We start from the raw sequence: 14,400 nt of genomic DNA on the forward strand, positions 1-14,400 counted from the left end.
GGAACTTGTTTTCCTCTGTTTCTCCTGCTATTAAATCTCATTCAATTTTAGCAATATCCAAGCAGAAAAGTAATTGGCAGAAATATCACAAGAGGGAGAAGAAATAAAAAGAATTGACTACAAATCAATTTTTAATTTCTCTACACCAAAACTTCATAAATGAAGTTCAAAATGGTTTTTTAAATCTGGGAAATAAGTTTTCTATGAATGAGTGAAATAATTAATATTAACATAAAAGGATTCAAACAAACTGATATGTCACCCAAAATTCTTTGGAAAAAATGGAACAGTCAATTTACAGGAAATCAAGTAAGAATTTACAGGAAAATCAAGTTTTATATGATATGAACAGCCTCATGAGATAGAGAAGAGTCAGTTTAATGAGTACACTCTGTTTTAATAAAATTAGCAAAGCTTCCCCCCTTTTTAGGAAAAAAATGGTACTGTGCCGTCGTGGTGGCAAGGGCAAATAAAAAGGTTCTCTTTTTTTTTTTTTTTTTTTTTATTGTAAACAAATGGGATACATGTTGTTTCTCTGTTTGTACATGGAGTAAAGACATACCATTTGTGTAATCATAAATTTACATAGGGTAATGTTGTTTGATTCATTCTGTTATCTTTTTGATGGTTGGAAAAGATCTGGTGATCCCTATCACAGGCTTTAAAAGTTCATGCAAATATGGACAGAAAGAAATATACCAAAATGCTAACAGTTCTTTCCAAAGATTTAAACTGGATGTTTTTCATTTTATTATTCAAACTTATGTGTGTATATATATATGTATTTCTAAATAATTTTATTTTAAATGTCAACTTGAGTAAATAAGGTTTTCACTTAAGTAGTAAATAAACAATGTTAGCTTTTGCCATTGTGACAAAAGACCTGAAATAATCAAGGAACTTAAAACTTAAAAGGAAGTAAGTTTTATTTTGGCCTCAGTTTCAGAGGTTTTTTGTCCCTGATCACTTGGTCCTGATGGTTTAGGCCTAGTATATCATGGCAGGAGTTCATGGTGGAGGAGGCTACTCACCTCATGGCAGTTGGGAAACAGAGAAAGAAGAGGTATCAGGGTCCCGGTATCCCCTTCAATAGCATACCCCAATAATTAAACTTCCTTCCACTAGGCCTCAGCTCCTAAGGGTTCTACCACATCCCAATAGTTTCACACACTGTCAACCAACCCCTTTAAGCCAAAGACCTTTGGGGAATACTTATTCAAACTATAATGCATGCCATACATTTTCATGGTCTTTTTTTTTTTTTTTTTTTTTTTTTTTTTTTTTTTTTTTCAGTTCATCCAATAGTTTGTTCTTAACCATTTTTATGTTTTTCCAGGGAATTTTGGACATTGTAGTACTAAGTAAAGGATATACAAAGAATGATTTTGCCATCCATACACTAAAAAATAACTTTGAAGCAGATGCTTATTTTGTTAAAGTCATTGGTGAGTATTCTAAGTAAGTTTGTTCCCATCCCCTATTCCTTCTTCATTTTTCTTCTTTCTCTCTCTCTCCTTCCCACCCTCCCCAGCCCCTTATTCCAAAGAGCAAGGATATTGCCCTATGTAATCCATGCACAGGAAATAACTTCAATATTATCTATATCTATGCATAGACCCCTGTCAGATTTTACCAACTACCCCCAAAATTACTTTTTTTTCTGATCCAGAATTCGATCAAAAATATCTGATGTAGAAGTCACATCTTTTTAGACTTCTTCAGTCTGCAACAGGTTCTCAGTCTTTTCCTGTTTCATGTCCTGACACTATCCATTTAAAAAATATGAGGTTTACATTCTATAACATAATGCTATTTTCTCATTTCCTAACTCAGACATAAATGCTTTGCAGAAAGTCCATAATATAAGAAACACATGATGTTGACCTGTTCTGCCACTGTCATGTTAACATTGCTCATCTTGTCATATTGATGACCACTGATTTCATTCAACCTAAATTCATTGTTTTCCCTTTTAATTTGATTAGTATTTTATAGGGAGGTATTCTGCTATTTCTTAAATATCCTTTTCATCATCAAACCTCTACCTACTACCCTTAGAGTGCATTAAACCACTACCTGAATCTACCTCTATCTCCTTTCCTTCTGCATTATTGTAGGTTGAAAACTTATACCTCTCTAAGCCTTGACTCAGACATTTCACCAAGGAGATCTTGGTTCCTTTTGTGAGAGAATGTAATTTAAAAGCCAGGCCTGAATTCTCAATATATGTCTGTTCATATTCATATATACAATATAAAACCATAAGTCATATCAATACCTAGATTTCTCTTCCAATACAGTACTTCAAGGTTCTTTCTAATATCATCTGTGTTTGTAGGTACTTCTCTGGCAGAATTTGGGCTTTAGTTTTCCTCAATACTATTTATACACTCTAACCAATTCACAGCCCACTCGGGCATCTCCTCTTCCTGACATCCATGTTCATCATAAAAACCCTCTTGTTTTATAAAGTGTATGCCTAGTTATTTTCATTGGAAAGACTGTAAGCTTGGTTTTTAAGCTTGGTTTCCACATGTTTGTTTTTAGCATATCAAAATTGATTTTTGATCTTGATGTAAATACCATTATCTTACTCAAATCACTATTGATTATAGGAGGGTTTTTATTTGTTTAGATTCCTTGGGATGTTCTGTAGAGATAGGCATCATCTTCAAAGAAAGACAGTTTTATTTCCTTCTTTCTAACCTATGCCTTTTATGTCTTTTTATTGTGCTATCTAGAATGAATGTTAAGAGTAGACATCCTTGCATTGTTTCCAATCTTAAGGGAAAAACTTTCCATCTTTCACTATTAAATATATTAGCTATAGGGGATTTTTTTTTTTTTTTTTTTTGTAGAAACTCTGTATCATATTTTTACTAGTTTACTGGGAGTTTTATGATGAATTCATGTTGGAAAATGACATTTTTTGTGTTACTATTATAGTCAGCATCAAGACAATCAATTCATTTGTCAATGAAATGCCTCATATACTTTGTAGAAATACTAGTTTTTAAATGAATTAAACACAGAGAAGCAACAGAATAATGAATGTGTTGAAAGATTTGGAAGATAAAAATGACAAAATATATAACCTCCCTTTCTAAACAGCAAATTTAGTCTTGTTAGGATGAACTAACACTGGCTCCCATTTCATTAATGTTGTAGCCTTAAAATACTGACAGATGAGTTTTAACCATTTCTATACTTTTTTGCCATCCATTTGAGCATATTCTCTCCTTTATCATTTTCAAGAGAATATTTTTTGACTATTTTTTGACTGTTTTTAGAGCTAAAAACATTAAAATACCCAATATTTACTTGGCATGCTGTTATATAATCTGAAATATTTTTTTTCCTCAGTGGTTTTCCTTCAACTTTAATTTAAACCTCAAGATGAGACAAGGAATCCTTAAAACTTTTTCTTTTTCTAATTGTCATGTGTGTAGTTAGAATAATATAGTTCAGGTAACAGAACCAAACAGCTATTGGAGTAAAAGTCTAGGATTTGATACCATAGGGATAAACAAATATAGCCATTTGACTGATGCAAACCTTGGTTCCAAAAGGGAGATTCAAAAGAAGTCACATCATCACTAGGAAGAAAACATCTCAAAAAAATCTGTCCTTTGGCCTTAAATCACTAGAATCATCCTCCTTTATGAATAGCAACACACCATTAGTCTCCATTTATTTTAACATGTAAATATAACCTATATTAACATAAATAATAACATAACACTTATTTACTAACACATCCTCTCCCTTCATTCCAGGATGTTTGAGAAACACTCTGAAATCAAGATTATTTATACCATTTTCATTAGAATCTTTCTCTCCTAGCACATTGTGATAGTTGAAGAAACTTAAGGGATAATATCTGTCTTATTTGTTTTTGGTTCCCCATTGCCTTACATTGGGTCTGTTACATAGAGGCATTTGGGAAATTTATGTCAGATAGATAAGTGACCAGCTACCTTTTGAGGTTGACTTGGCTTCTTGATTTAAGATTATCCCTTTCTTCTCTAGTATCCAAGCAACATGTGATGCCTCTGATCCTGTATTCTGTCTCTAAAAAGCATTCTTCCAACTTATGAAACTCCTATTCACAGACAGATCTCACCTTTACCCTTTTCTGATATCAGAAACACAACTATTTAAGTTTATTTCTTGAACTTAAGAAGTTGAAATACCCTGTTGTGGTTTAACTTCTCAGGACTACCCAGTTTTTTAGATTCTTTATCACTGTAAACTCTAACTAATTTCCCAGGATTACACCAGCACTGCACCGAAAGAAAAATACAAAATGAAAGAGGGGGTTTCTGCCTCATTACCATAATGGGATGCTATAAAAATAACCCTTTGCTCTAAAATAAATGTTATTTACTTCAAAAATATATATTAAATTCTAATTAATAATACTTTATTACAAAGTACTGTTTTCTTTCTGTTCAATGAGATGGCTGTAGAATTTGTGTCTCTCATTTGAGTTTTGCCACTATACTTTAAAGAAATTAGTTTCTCAAATTTTGTGCACACTTATTACTTAGTTCATCAGAATGTCATATGTTCCTGTGTATGCCTAGAGTAAAGATCAATGCTTTCTAGAACAGATGTTAGACATTGAACAGAAAGGAAAAATTCAACTGAAAGAGGTATTAATTTGTACATCCTTAGGTCAAGTCAAGTTCTCCCTGCACTTAGCAAGTTTTTTTTTTTTTTTTTTAATCCAGGCTTTAAAACCACAACATTCTCTTTTGTGCCCTAAGTAAGGAATATGAGTGAATTTTCTACACTTGCTACAAATTTCCTAACTAGTATGAGGGCATGCCGTGTCATTTTTTTCCATGCTTGAGTCTGTGGGCTCCTTCCTGCAGGTGTTCTCACTCACATGGTATAGAAATCAGAGCATAGCATTTTCCTAGCATTGATGAGTTCCAAATTCCCAGTTGTAATAATATACTAAAGAGAAAAGGCAATTCTCAATATGAAGCAGAAAAAGTCTGACATTTTTAAACATTGATAATTTGGGGAAATTTTGTGGAAAATTACACACATTTATAAAATTTAAGTTTATGAGCCCCTCTTTGATATTTACTCATTTACATTCTTAAAAATTACAAAAACAGGTCAGGGAATCATGGCAGTGGGAAAGGCCTCAGATGCCATCTTGTCCAAAGCCAGCTTAATGCAACATCTCTGCTGGTTTCTTCTTGGATGCCTTACAGGGAAATCTTAAGACTTGAGTTATAAAATAATGTGAACTTCTTATAGGAGTTGAAAGAAAATTTATTCTTTCTCAAGTCACAATTGTGCATTTTTAGTTACTTAAATCCATTGATGCTAATGTTTGGCATATAGTAGACCATTGATTCATATCTGTAATTTTTTTAAATAATAGAATTATTGAATTTTTTATCCTTAAAACAGATTGTAAATGAAAACTGTGTTACCTATATACTCATTGTGGTCTTGCTCAGAAAAAAATGAACTTCTGTAAAGAATTAAGTACCACAAACTACTTGAGAGTGAAATGGCATTTTTTTTTTTTCATTATCCAAGAAAGTGGAATGTGGAGTACATAAGATTAGCCACTTGTTGTTGACAATTTTTGAAATCATGTGAAATGTGTGTAGCGTACATTATATTATTATTTTTAATTTTGTATGTGTTTGAAGTTTTGTTTGAAACTTCATGATATAAGTATTTATAAAGATACATAACCCCAAGTGATTCTTGATAGTCTCTGGCCTGTGACTTCCTAGCCTAAGTTAGGATAGGTACTACTTATCTCCATCTAACTAACTTTCCTTAGAAAAGGGTTCTTTATACCTCTCCAAGCTAAAACCCAGAAATAGCCAATTTGGTGCAGGTTTTAGTTTTAGAAAACAGAGTAATTTTGTATTAAGAGAATTAACATAAATATTAATAACATACTTTACAGAAAGGTCACAGGAAATGAGATACCAATTTAAAGCAATCATTTGAAAGAAACATAACCTTCTAGTCATTTTGATATGCCCTTCCACTCTTTCCTTTGATTATTAGTTGTTTACCTTAAGTCAGACAGTTATTAGTATATAATTACCCTTTCAAAACCATGTATAATGTCCAGAGTTGATTTTGCTCTAAAATTATTCTGTTATTCTCATGCTCAAATCAGCCTATACTAAATGTCATTGTTTTCAATTAAGGAAATTTGAATATATAAATATATAAATTTATGTATGGCTAAGGAAAGGTAAAACTGTCCTTCCTACCCATCTGCTGGATCACACAACAGCACAGATCCACAGCATCTATATGAAGACAATAGACCCAGCGTACTGCAGAATTGTGAGATACAGTAACTTTCCTAAATAAAGACTAATTCCTAGTTCTCATTTTTTTTTCTCTTATTACTGTCAGCTACATTTGGAAGAACCAAATCATAATTCTTTTCTGCTAGAACTTAACTCAAATTTCTAACAAACATATGAAGCTGTTTTTTTCTCCTAGCACTTTTAAAGTTGCCACTGTATCTTCACCTTTAATTTCCAAACAAGATGAGACCTTTCCTTTAGAAAGCTTTTATTCTCCCATCTCCAGATTTTGTTAAAATAATATGTAAGTTTATTTCTGAATGATTAATTTTGTTTTACCTTTGGTTTTCTATTTTAAATCCTTTCTTGTTAAGAAACCATATTACAACCATATTATCAATAATTATTGGACTGAGGATACAGCTCAGTCAACAGAGTGCTTGCCTTGCAAGCACAAGGCCCTGGGTTCAATCCCCAGTACCAAAAAAAATAATTATTATTATTATTATTTTATTGATATATTATTTATCAATAATATTAATAATATTAACATGTAATTTAATAGACATCATTCTAGGTTCTTGATACAGTATGTCAGTCTTTGAAATTCTCTTTTCCTGCAAGTTCTGTTTAGGTAGGGGCCATTTAAATATGTGATTCCTTATTTTTAAGCTTTTTTTTCTTCATGTATCTGAGAATTTTTCTATGCTTATATTCCTAAAATGGATCAGTGTTGATAGGTAATGTGGATAGCAAAAACAGTTGCATCACTGTATAATTCTGCTCAGCAGATAACAGTCATGCCTCCTTTTCTCCCCTCTCCTTGCAGAAGCTCCTGTAAGAGGGGAGCCACCCCAAGGTAGACGCTGTTTCTGAGCAAGATGGTGGCTTGATGGCCCTCATACAAAGTGATGTCTTACAACTGAACTGTAACTACCTTTTCTGAGAGTACCTAGGGAAGGATTATAAGAGTCCCTGACATCCTTCTGCAGCCTCAGCCAAATGGATCAGTAGGTTTTCTGAGTTGAAGAGTTATGCTTCCCAGCAAGAAGGAAAAAAGCAAAATCACTGGAAGGCAGGGGTTATGACAGTCCCACTATTTGCTGAGCCTTTTATGTTATTTTGTCTTATAGGTCAGAAGTTTAGGAGGGTTTTTTGGCAATACTTTGAAGTTATGTAGAGCACTGTACAGAAGTACCAGGAAATCCCCCATTTCACTTAGCTAGCATGAACCACAAAGTGACACATGTAGCTATTCAATCTATTATAAGCCTCTGGCCTGATTGACCAGAGACCTTCTGCTCCCTTTTCTTTCCCCAATCCCACCATGCATGTTCTCAGCTGCTACAACTTGGAGACGAAAAATATTTCAGTAATCTACTGGGAGTCCATTCACTCTTGACCCAGTGACTCTGACCTGTTAAACACTAATTAATCTTTTCCCATTCTTTTCACTTATTTACTATCCTTTAGAAGTTTCCCCAAATAACTGCCATTTATTTTCTTTTAATCATCACAGTAACATTTAAGAAATGTAAAAATGTTTTATATTTGAAATTATTTCCAAAAAGTTCTTTCAGTTATCTAGAAACAATGTTTTAATTTTTACATTTATTATATTTATAGTATGCAATGTGACATATACATGTATACATATTTTGAAATTATTAAATCAAACCCAGTTAACATACTCATCATCTCACATACTTTTTTGCCAAATGTTTTAAAGGTCAAACCTTGGAATTTAGAAAAAGTTTAACAAATATGTGTATGTTTGATATATTTATTTATATATATTTCATATGAATAACATACCTACCATACTATATTTTTACATGTAGAGAACACAAAATTACTTGAAACATTATTTTGTACCTTATATTTTCTGTATTGAAGTTTTTAACAAAGAGCATATACTTCAAAAAATAATGAATAAAAGATAGGTAATCAATAACATACAATCCTTCTATGGAGTATCTACAATAATGTCTGAATGACAAGAATGATGGTGGGTTATTTCAGAGATGTATGCAAAAGCTTGATTAATTGGTAGACACTGTTCATTATGTATTTTTATGCCCAAACAAATAGATGTTTTTAGAGAACAAATGTGAATAGTCACCAATAATCCATGCAAAGATTTTTCACCTTAAGCCCTCCTAAAACCATTGTACAGTGTTGACCTTTACAGTTCTGACTTTATCTAGCTCATCCTTCTTCCAGCTTGCACAACGGTTTAGTATTTGTTTGTGATTGTTGCTAGATTTTGGTTTTGTTTTTGGCATTTGTGTAAAATACTTAATTTAAACTGAATCACAGTTAGAAGCCAAATTTTTAAACTTTAAATAGCTTTAAGAATACATGGGCTGTTTCATATAGTGTGGTTTAAAGTGAAATAATAAAATTCCAAGCATTGTCATTTTAAAGGAGTTTTGTAAATTTCACATCCCATTAGCCATATTTTAAACTAATGAAATGTACTGATAACCAGTACTTTGTATTTTAATTACTGTTTTTCATTTAAATAGGCTATCTTCATGCATATTTTATTAATCTTTTTGTAAAGTATTTGTTTCTTTTTTTTTTTTTTTTTTTTTGTAGATAGACACAATGCTTTTATTTTATTTATTTATTTTTATGTGGTGCTGAGGATCAAACCCAGTGCTTTACACATGCTAGGCTCTACAACTGAGCTCCAACCCCAGCCCAAAGTATTTGGTTTTGAAAGTCTAGAAGTATTATAAGTTACTTTGGACGATGTTTATTTTAAAGGGGATTATAAAATGTAATGATAAATCTATAGAATACTGTAATTACAAATAATAACATACAATTTTAAAAGTTTATGAGATGGTTAAAATTTTTGAAACTCTTAGACTATGCTTTAGCCACGATCAGAGCTACTTCAAAAGTATTTAGTGACACTTGAACAATATAGAGAGCTGCTTAAAAAACAATCAGAAACAGTCCTTGCCTTCAAGAAGCTCACAGTAGCATACAACACAAAGAGCAGGAACCAGGAATTATGTGCAGGTGTCTGTCCTTTTAAGATTTCCTTTCCTGTAATGAGCCCATTATGTATTTTATCATACCTTCCAAGGATATTATAGTTGCTTAAGAAAATGTTTTACTCATTCATAACTACATATTTTATATCAAAAAATATAACTCCCATTTTGAGAAAGTGGGCTTTTGCTGTAATAATAGTAAATTTTGCCTTGGAGAATTTACACATTTATTATGTTAGAATTTTCCCCCCTAACACAAATGATGAAATTTCTATCCTGATATAACTGGGAATATTACATTCTTGAAGTCATTTAATAAACTACTGGTACTTTTAAACTTGCTTATCATAAGCTTGACATTATAGTCTTAAAATTATAATTTCAGTTATGCAGCACAACTTTTAATCATTGTTTTTATTGGTAATGTTTGGTTTGCTATTTATTTTGTTTTATTTTCTGATTACAAAAGTAAGACGCCTGTTATAAAACATTTAGAAAGTCTAGAGAAGTACTTTTACAAAGTTGTGCTCTTTGCCACTTCATAGAGATGACTGCCATGAATGTGGAACATTCTCTGTTTCTGTTGGTTGCTGAAGTTTAAATCATACCAGAGAAACTATAGCAATGAAAACTGATAGTTTTAAATTCATGAATCTAGAATTATAAAATATTTGTTTTAAAAACAAAGTAATAGCAAGTATTTATTGTTTATCATGTGCCATGACTTCTGCCAAGTATTTTACAAGGTTGTCCCATGTTAGTAACCTCTATACAATAATTTTAAATGAAAATACATGACAGTGAATACCTTTATAAAATAGTATGAGATTACATATTTTGTAAAGAAAGAAAACAAATTAGCTTACCAAATACCATGTTTGTAGCCCTCCTTTTGCTCTGCATTTCTGAATTTAGAGAATATGTATCATCCATGATTCAACCTTATTCATTCATACTCCAGTTCTTCAAGGCTCACTCTCTTCTAGATAATTTGGTTACATGTGAGCAACCTTACACAAAGGGCCCTTTAAACCCAGACTACTGCCCTCTGTGCTAGGGCACAGTATTAAGCACCTGAAACTACCTAATATCAATGTAGACTGCTTTTAGGATTCATAGACTGTGGGAGTTTTTGTAAACTTTATAAATTATTTTATCCAACTATATTACTTTAAAGATTTTTCTAAAACCATAAAGAACACAGTGAAGTGATTGGCTAATGACTACACATCCCATTAACTAACACAGCAAGAGATCCCCACTTGATGAAATTTCATGTACAGCATGAGTAGGATGCCTGGAGGAACCAGAGCTTATAGTATTTAGCCAGTGTTGGTATCAGTAGTCACTTCAAAATGTACTCTTATCAGCACTCACAACCTATGAATGGTATAATTAATCTGGCATGAACAGAAACTAAGGTGGGGGGAAAGCCAACTATTCATAAGATAAACTACTAACATATATAAAACTTATTACTGTATTTTATTTCCCAGCAAGATTTAATTCAGTTCTTTTCTTTTTTGAAGAACTTATATCCAAATTTAATAAACTACTATTTAAACCATATTCCTAGTAAGTCAGTCAGATTAATATACTGGCAAGAAAATAAATAAAAATAAAAGGCCAGAAGAATTAAAATGTTCTTTATATGGTCATAAATTCCAAGAAACCTAATACTTTTCAGACATTGTTTTATTTCACTTACTGAAGAGGGGAAGAAGAGAGTAACACTATGGATGTGAAAAGTGTGTCCCTTTTATTTCTAAAAGAATGGCTCACAGGATTTTAGTGATAAGGGCCAAAGCTAAAAGTAAAATTTCATTAGCAGTGTAATTACTGATAGTAGCTAAGATACAATTTTTTTCTACATATGTCAGATATGCATAGCTAGGAAAACCCGGAAGCCATGCAGTCTATTTTATCTGTGCAGTATCATGCACATGTCACTGTAAAAAGATACTATAGGTGAAATAGTTTCAGGTTTAATTGTGTTGGTATTGATGGGAATTTTGAGTTCCTAATAACAATATTAAACAAGCAGCATATAATCAAGCTGTAATAATTGTTATAAATTAAGCTCAATGATTAGTATTGTTCCTTCTTGAATCTGTGGTTGCAAAAACTAAGTAAATGGGTATTCCATTTGTATTATGTAGACATCTCTTTATAATGTGTATGATGTACATGTAGGCTATCTAAGTATATATTAATGTTTAATAGTGTCTCCTTTATCATATATAATTCCTAAGTAGAGAAAAACTCTAATATTAGGAAAAGTTAAGATTATACTAATTAATGTTTTGATTCCAACAATGTAAACATCAAAATTTGAAAGAAAATCTTAAAAAAAAAAAAAACTAGATGCAAGAACTACATTTTTAGTTTACTATGTACAAAATGAAAGAGATTATTTATTATGTAATTTTAAGTAAATACTTTTGACTGTGCTAAACAAGAAACATTTTATCTTACACAGAAAATAAAATAATAAAACCATTCACCAATTGCCATCTCCCATCCAAGTACTAACCAGGCCCAACCTTGCTTAGCTTCCAAAATCAGACAAGACTGGACGCATTCAAGGTGGTCATAATAATAGGAACATATGGTCTTTAAAGGACTTAGAGTCTTGTTGAAGGCAGCATCCATGGAGTCTTACAAAAGATATCTATTCACTTTGTGAACTTGAGTCACATATATGCCAAAACTTAAGCTTCCTCTTCTGAAAAACAAAGAGAGGGGGGACAATTAGGCTTATTTCATGTTATCATATGGGGATTAAAGAAGAAGCATTTCTAAAAGTAAATTCATGTTCTAAACTTGATACTTACTAGAAGATCAATGAATGTTTGTCAAAAAAAGTGTTTGATAACCCTTTTGGAGCATAATTTCACCATGAGTATTAAAATATTCAAGATTAGACTAAGAAATTCTATTTCTTTGAATTTATCCCAAAGTAAATGTCAGAGACATGCCAAATCTGTGTATGAATACACAAACTGTAATGATTATCTTCCCAGTAGTGTTTTGGTTGTTTTTGTTTGTTTTTGGTGGGTTTTTTGTTTGTTGGTTGGTTGGTTGCTTGCTTTTGTTTTGTTTTTGTTTTTGTTTTTGTTTTGCTTATTTTTTTATTGTAAACAAATGGGATACATGTTGTTTCTCTGTACATGGAGTAAAGGCATACCATTTGTGTAATCATAAATTTACATAGGGTAATGTTGTTTGATTCATTCTGTTATTTTTTCTCTTCCCCCGCCCCCATCCCTCCCATCCCTCTTTTCCCTCTATGCAGTCCTTCCTTCCTCCATTCTTGCCACCCTCCTTAACCCTAATGGTTTTGTTTTTGTTTTGGTACTGGGAATTGAACCCAGAGGCACTTAACCACTGAACTGCATCCCCAGCTCTTTTTATATTTTATTTTGAGTAGAGTCTCGCTAAGGTGCTTAGGAGCCTCACATATAACTGAAGCTGACTTTGAACTCAAGATCCTCCTGCCTCAGCCTCCCAAACCACTGGAATTATAGGCATATGCCACTGCAACCAGCCCCAATAATGTTTTAGGACAAAAAGTTGGCATCTGAGGTAGGGAAGATCTAAAAGTTCTAGTAAGAAGAATGCGTAAATCATAATGGAATACCATGCAATTATGGAGGGAAAGTTTAGATTTAGTTAACTACTCCCCAAAAAAAGCAAATTACAAAGTAGTTTGTACGATAATTTTGTGTGATTTCAAAAAAAAAATTATATGTGGTATAAGTCTACTTGGGCTGTCACCATAAATTGGTTTTCCCTGTTTCTGAACAGTATATAAAAGAAATCATACAGTATGTATGTACTCTTTGTCTCTGACTTCTTTCAATTAACACTGTACCTATGAAATTCATCTAACACATGTTTAAACATAATCTTACTAAACATTTGCCTGCATCTCTGTTTTTTACCTTAAGGTCAGAACTTAGCAGCCTCCCTCATTCTAATAGCTCCATATCATTTCCTCACTTTATTTAGTTTTTTTCTCAGTAGATACTTAAGTGGTTTCCAATATTTCATAAACATGAAATAGAGTAGAAGGGACTGCAATTTTAATGTTACTAGATAATTACCAAATTGCCCAAAATGCATTTGTATTCAATACCACTAGCATATGACATTGACCAGTTTATCACATACTCATCTGAGAGTTCTAAAATAAATTACTTATTATATAAGAAATGTCATACATACAAATGGTTTAAAAAAAAGATGATGATGATGACAAGGCAGAGGAGGAGGAAGAAAATGAGAAAGAAATATAAGAATGTATGGTGAAAAGTTAGTGTCCCTTTAACCCTTGTCTCTTGGTAATCTAATTCTTTTCCCCCCAAAAAAAACTTATTTGTCCAGAATATTTTATGTGTGTACAACCATAAATATATAGGTGTATATATATATGTGTGTGTGTGTGTGTGTGTGTGTATAAAATATATTTTTATAATACATGAATGATAATTCCAGACTTACTTTCTGTGCTTAACAATATATCATGGAAAGCATATAGCAGCAATATAATCTACAGCTGCCTTGTTATTTTAGCCGCTGAATAGTATCACAAACCATAATTTAAGGAGTTCATTATTAACATATCAATGTTATCTTCAATCTCTTATTATAAATAATGCAGCAAATATCCTATGGATAAAGCCCCAAAAACTAGCATTGTTAAAGAATATATATACGTCTGCGTGCCTATATATGTACACACACACACATTTTTAAAATAAACTTTATTGAAATATAGATAGAAAAGTATACATAAATATTCAATTCTGTAAATTTAACAGAGTAAAAGCACTAATGTAACTGTACCTGGATAAAGAAACATACTACCAACATCCCTAACTCTCCTCATCCCCCTAATTCAAATAAGGGAAGCCACTGCTTTGATATATAAGGGAAATTAGCTCTTTGTCATATGTTACAAGTATTTTGTCATTTTTCCTACAGATATTGTCATTTTTTTCTTCTTAACTATGAAGTGTAAGAGAGGTTTTTGATTTTCCACTAATTACTGAAGTAGTGTCTTGTTTTTTTTATTATTTTCATTTTCT

At 31.9% G+C, this 14,400-nt stretch overlaps 1 protein-coding gene across 2 annotated transcripts in view; it reads left to right on the forward strand.

Annotated features, from left to right (window-relative positions):
• Positions 1 to 14,400, forward strand: part of ITFG1 (integrin alpha FG-GAP repeat containing 1) — a 264,804-nt gene that overhangs the window by 182,102 nt on the left and 68,302 nt on the right. For both annotated transcript variants that reach the window (XM_079117640.1, XM_079117641.1), the window contains one exon: positions 1,337 to 1,445. In XM_079117640.1, the coding sequence (XP_078973766.1) occupies positions 1,337 to 1,445 (109 nt within the window). The remainder of the gene's footprint in view (positions 1 to 1,336; positions 1,446 to 14,400) is intronic.

This window comes from Sciurus vulgaris (assembly GCF_902686455.1).
Source record: "Sciurus vulgaris genome assembly, chromosome: 17".
NCBI classification, from domain to species: Eukaryota; Metazoa; Chordata; class Mammalia; order Rodentia; family Sciuridae; genus Sciurus; species Sciurus vulgaris.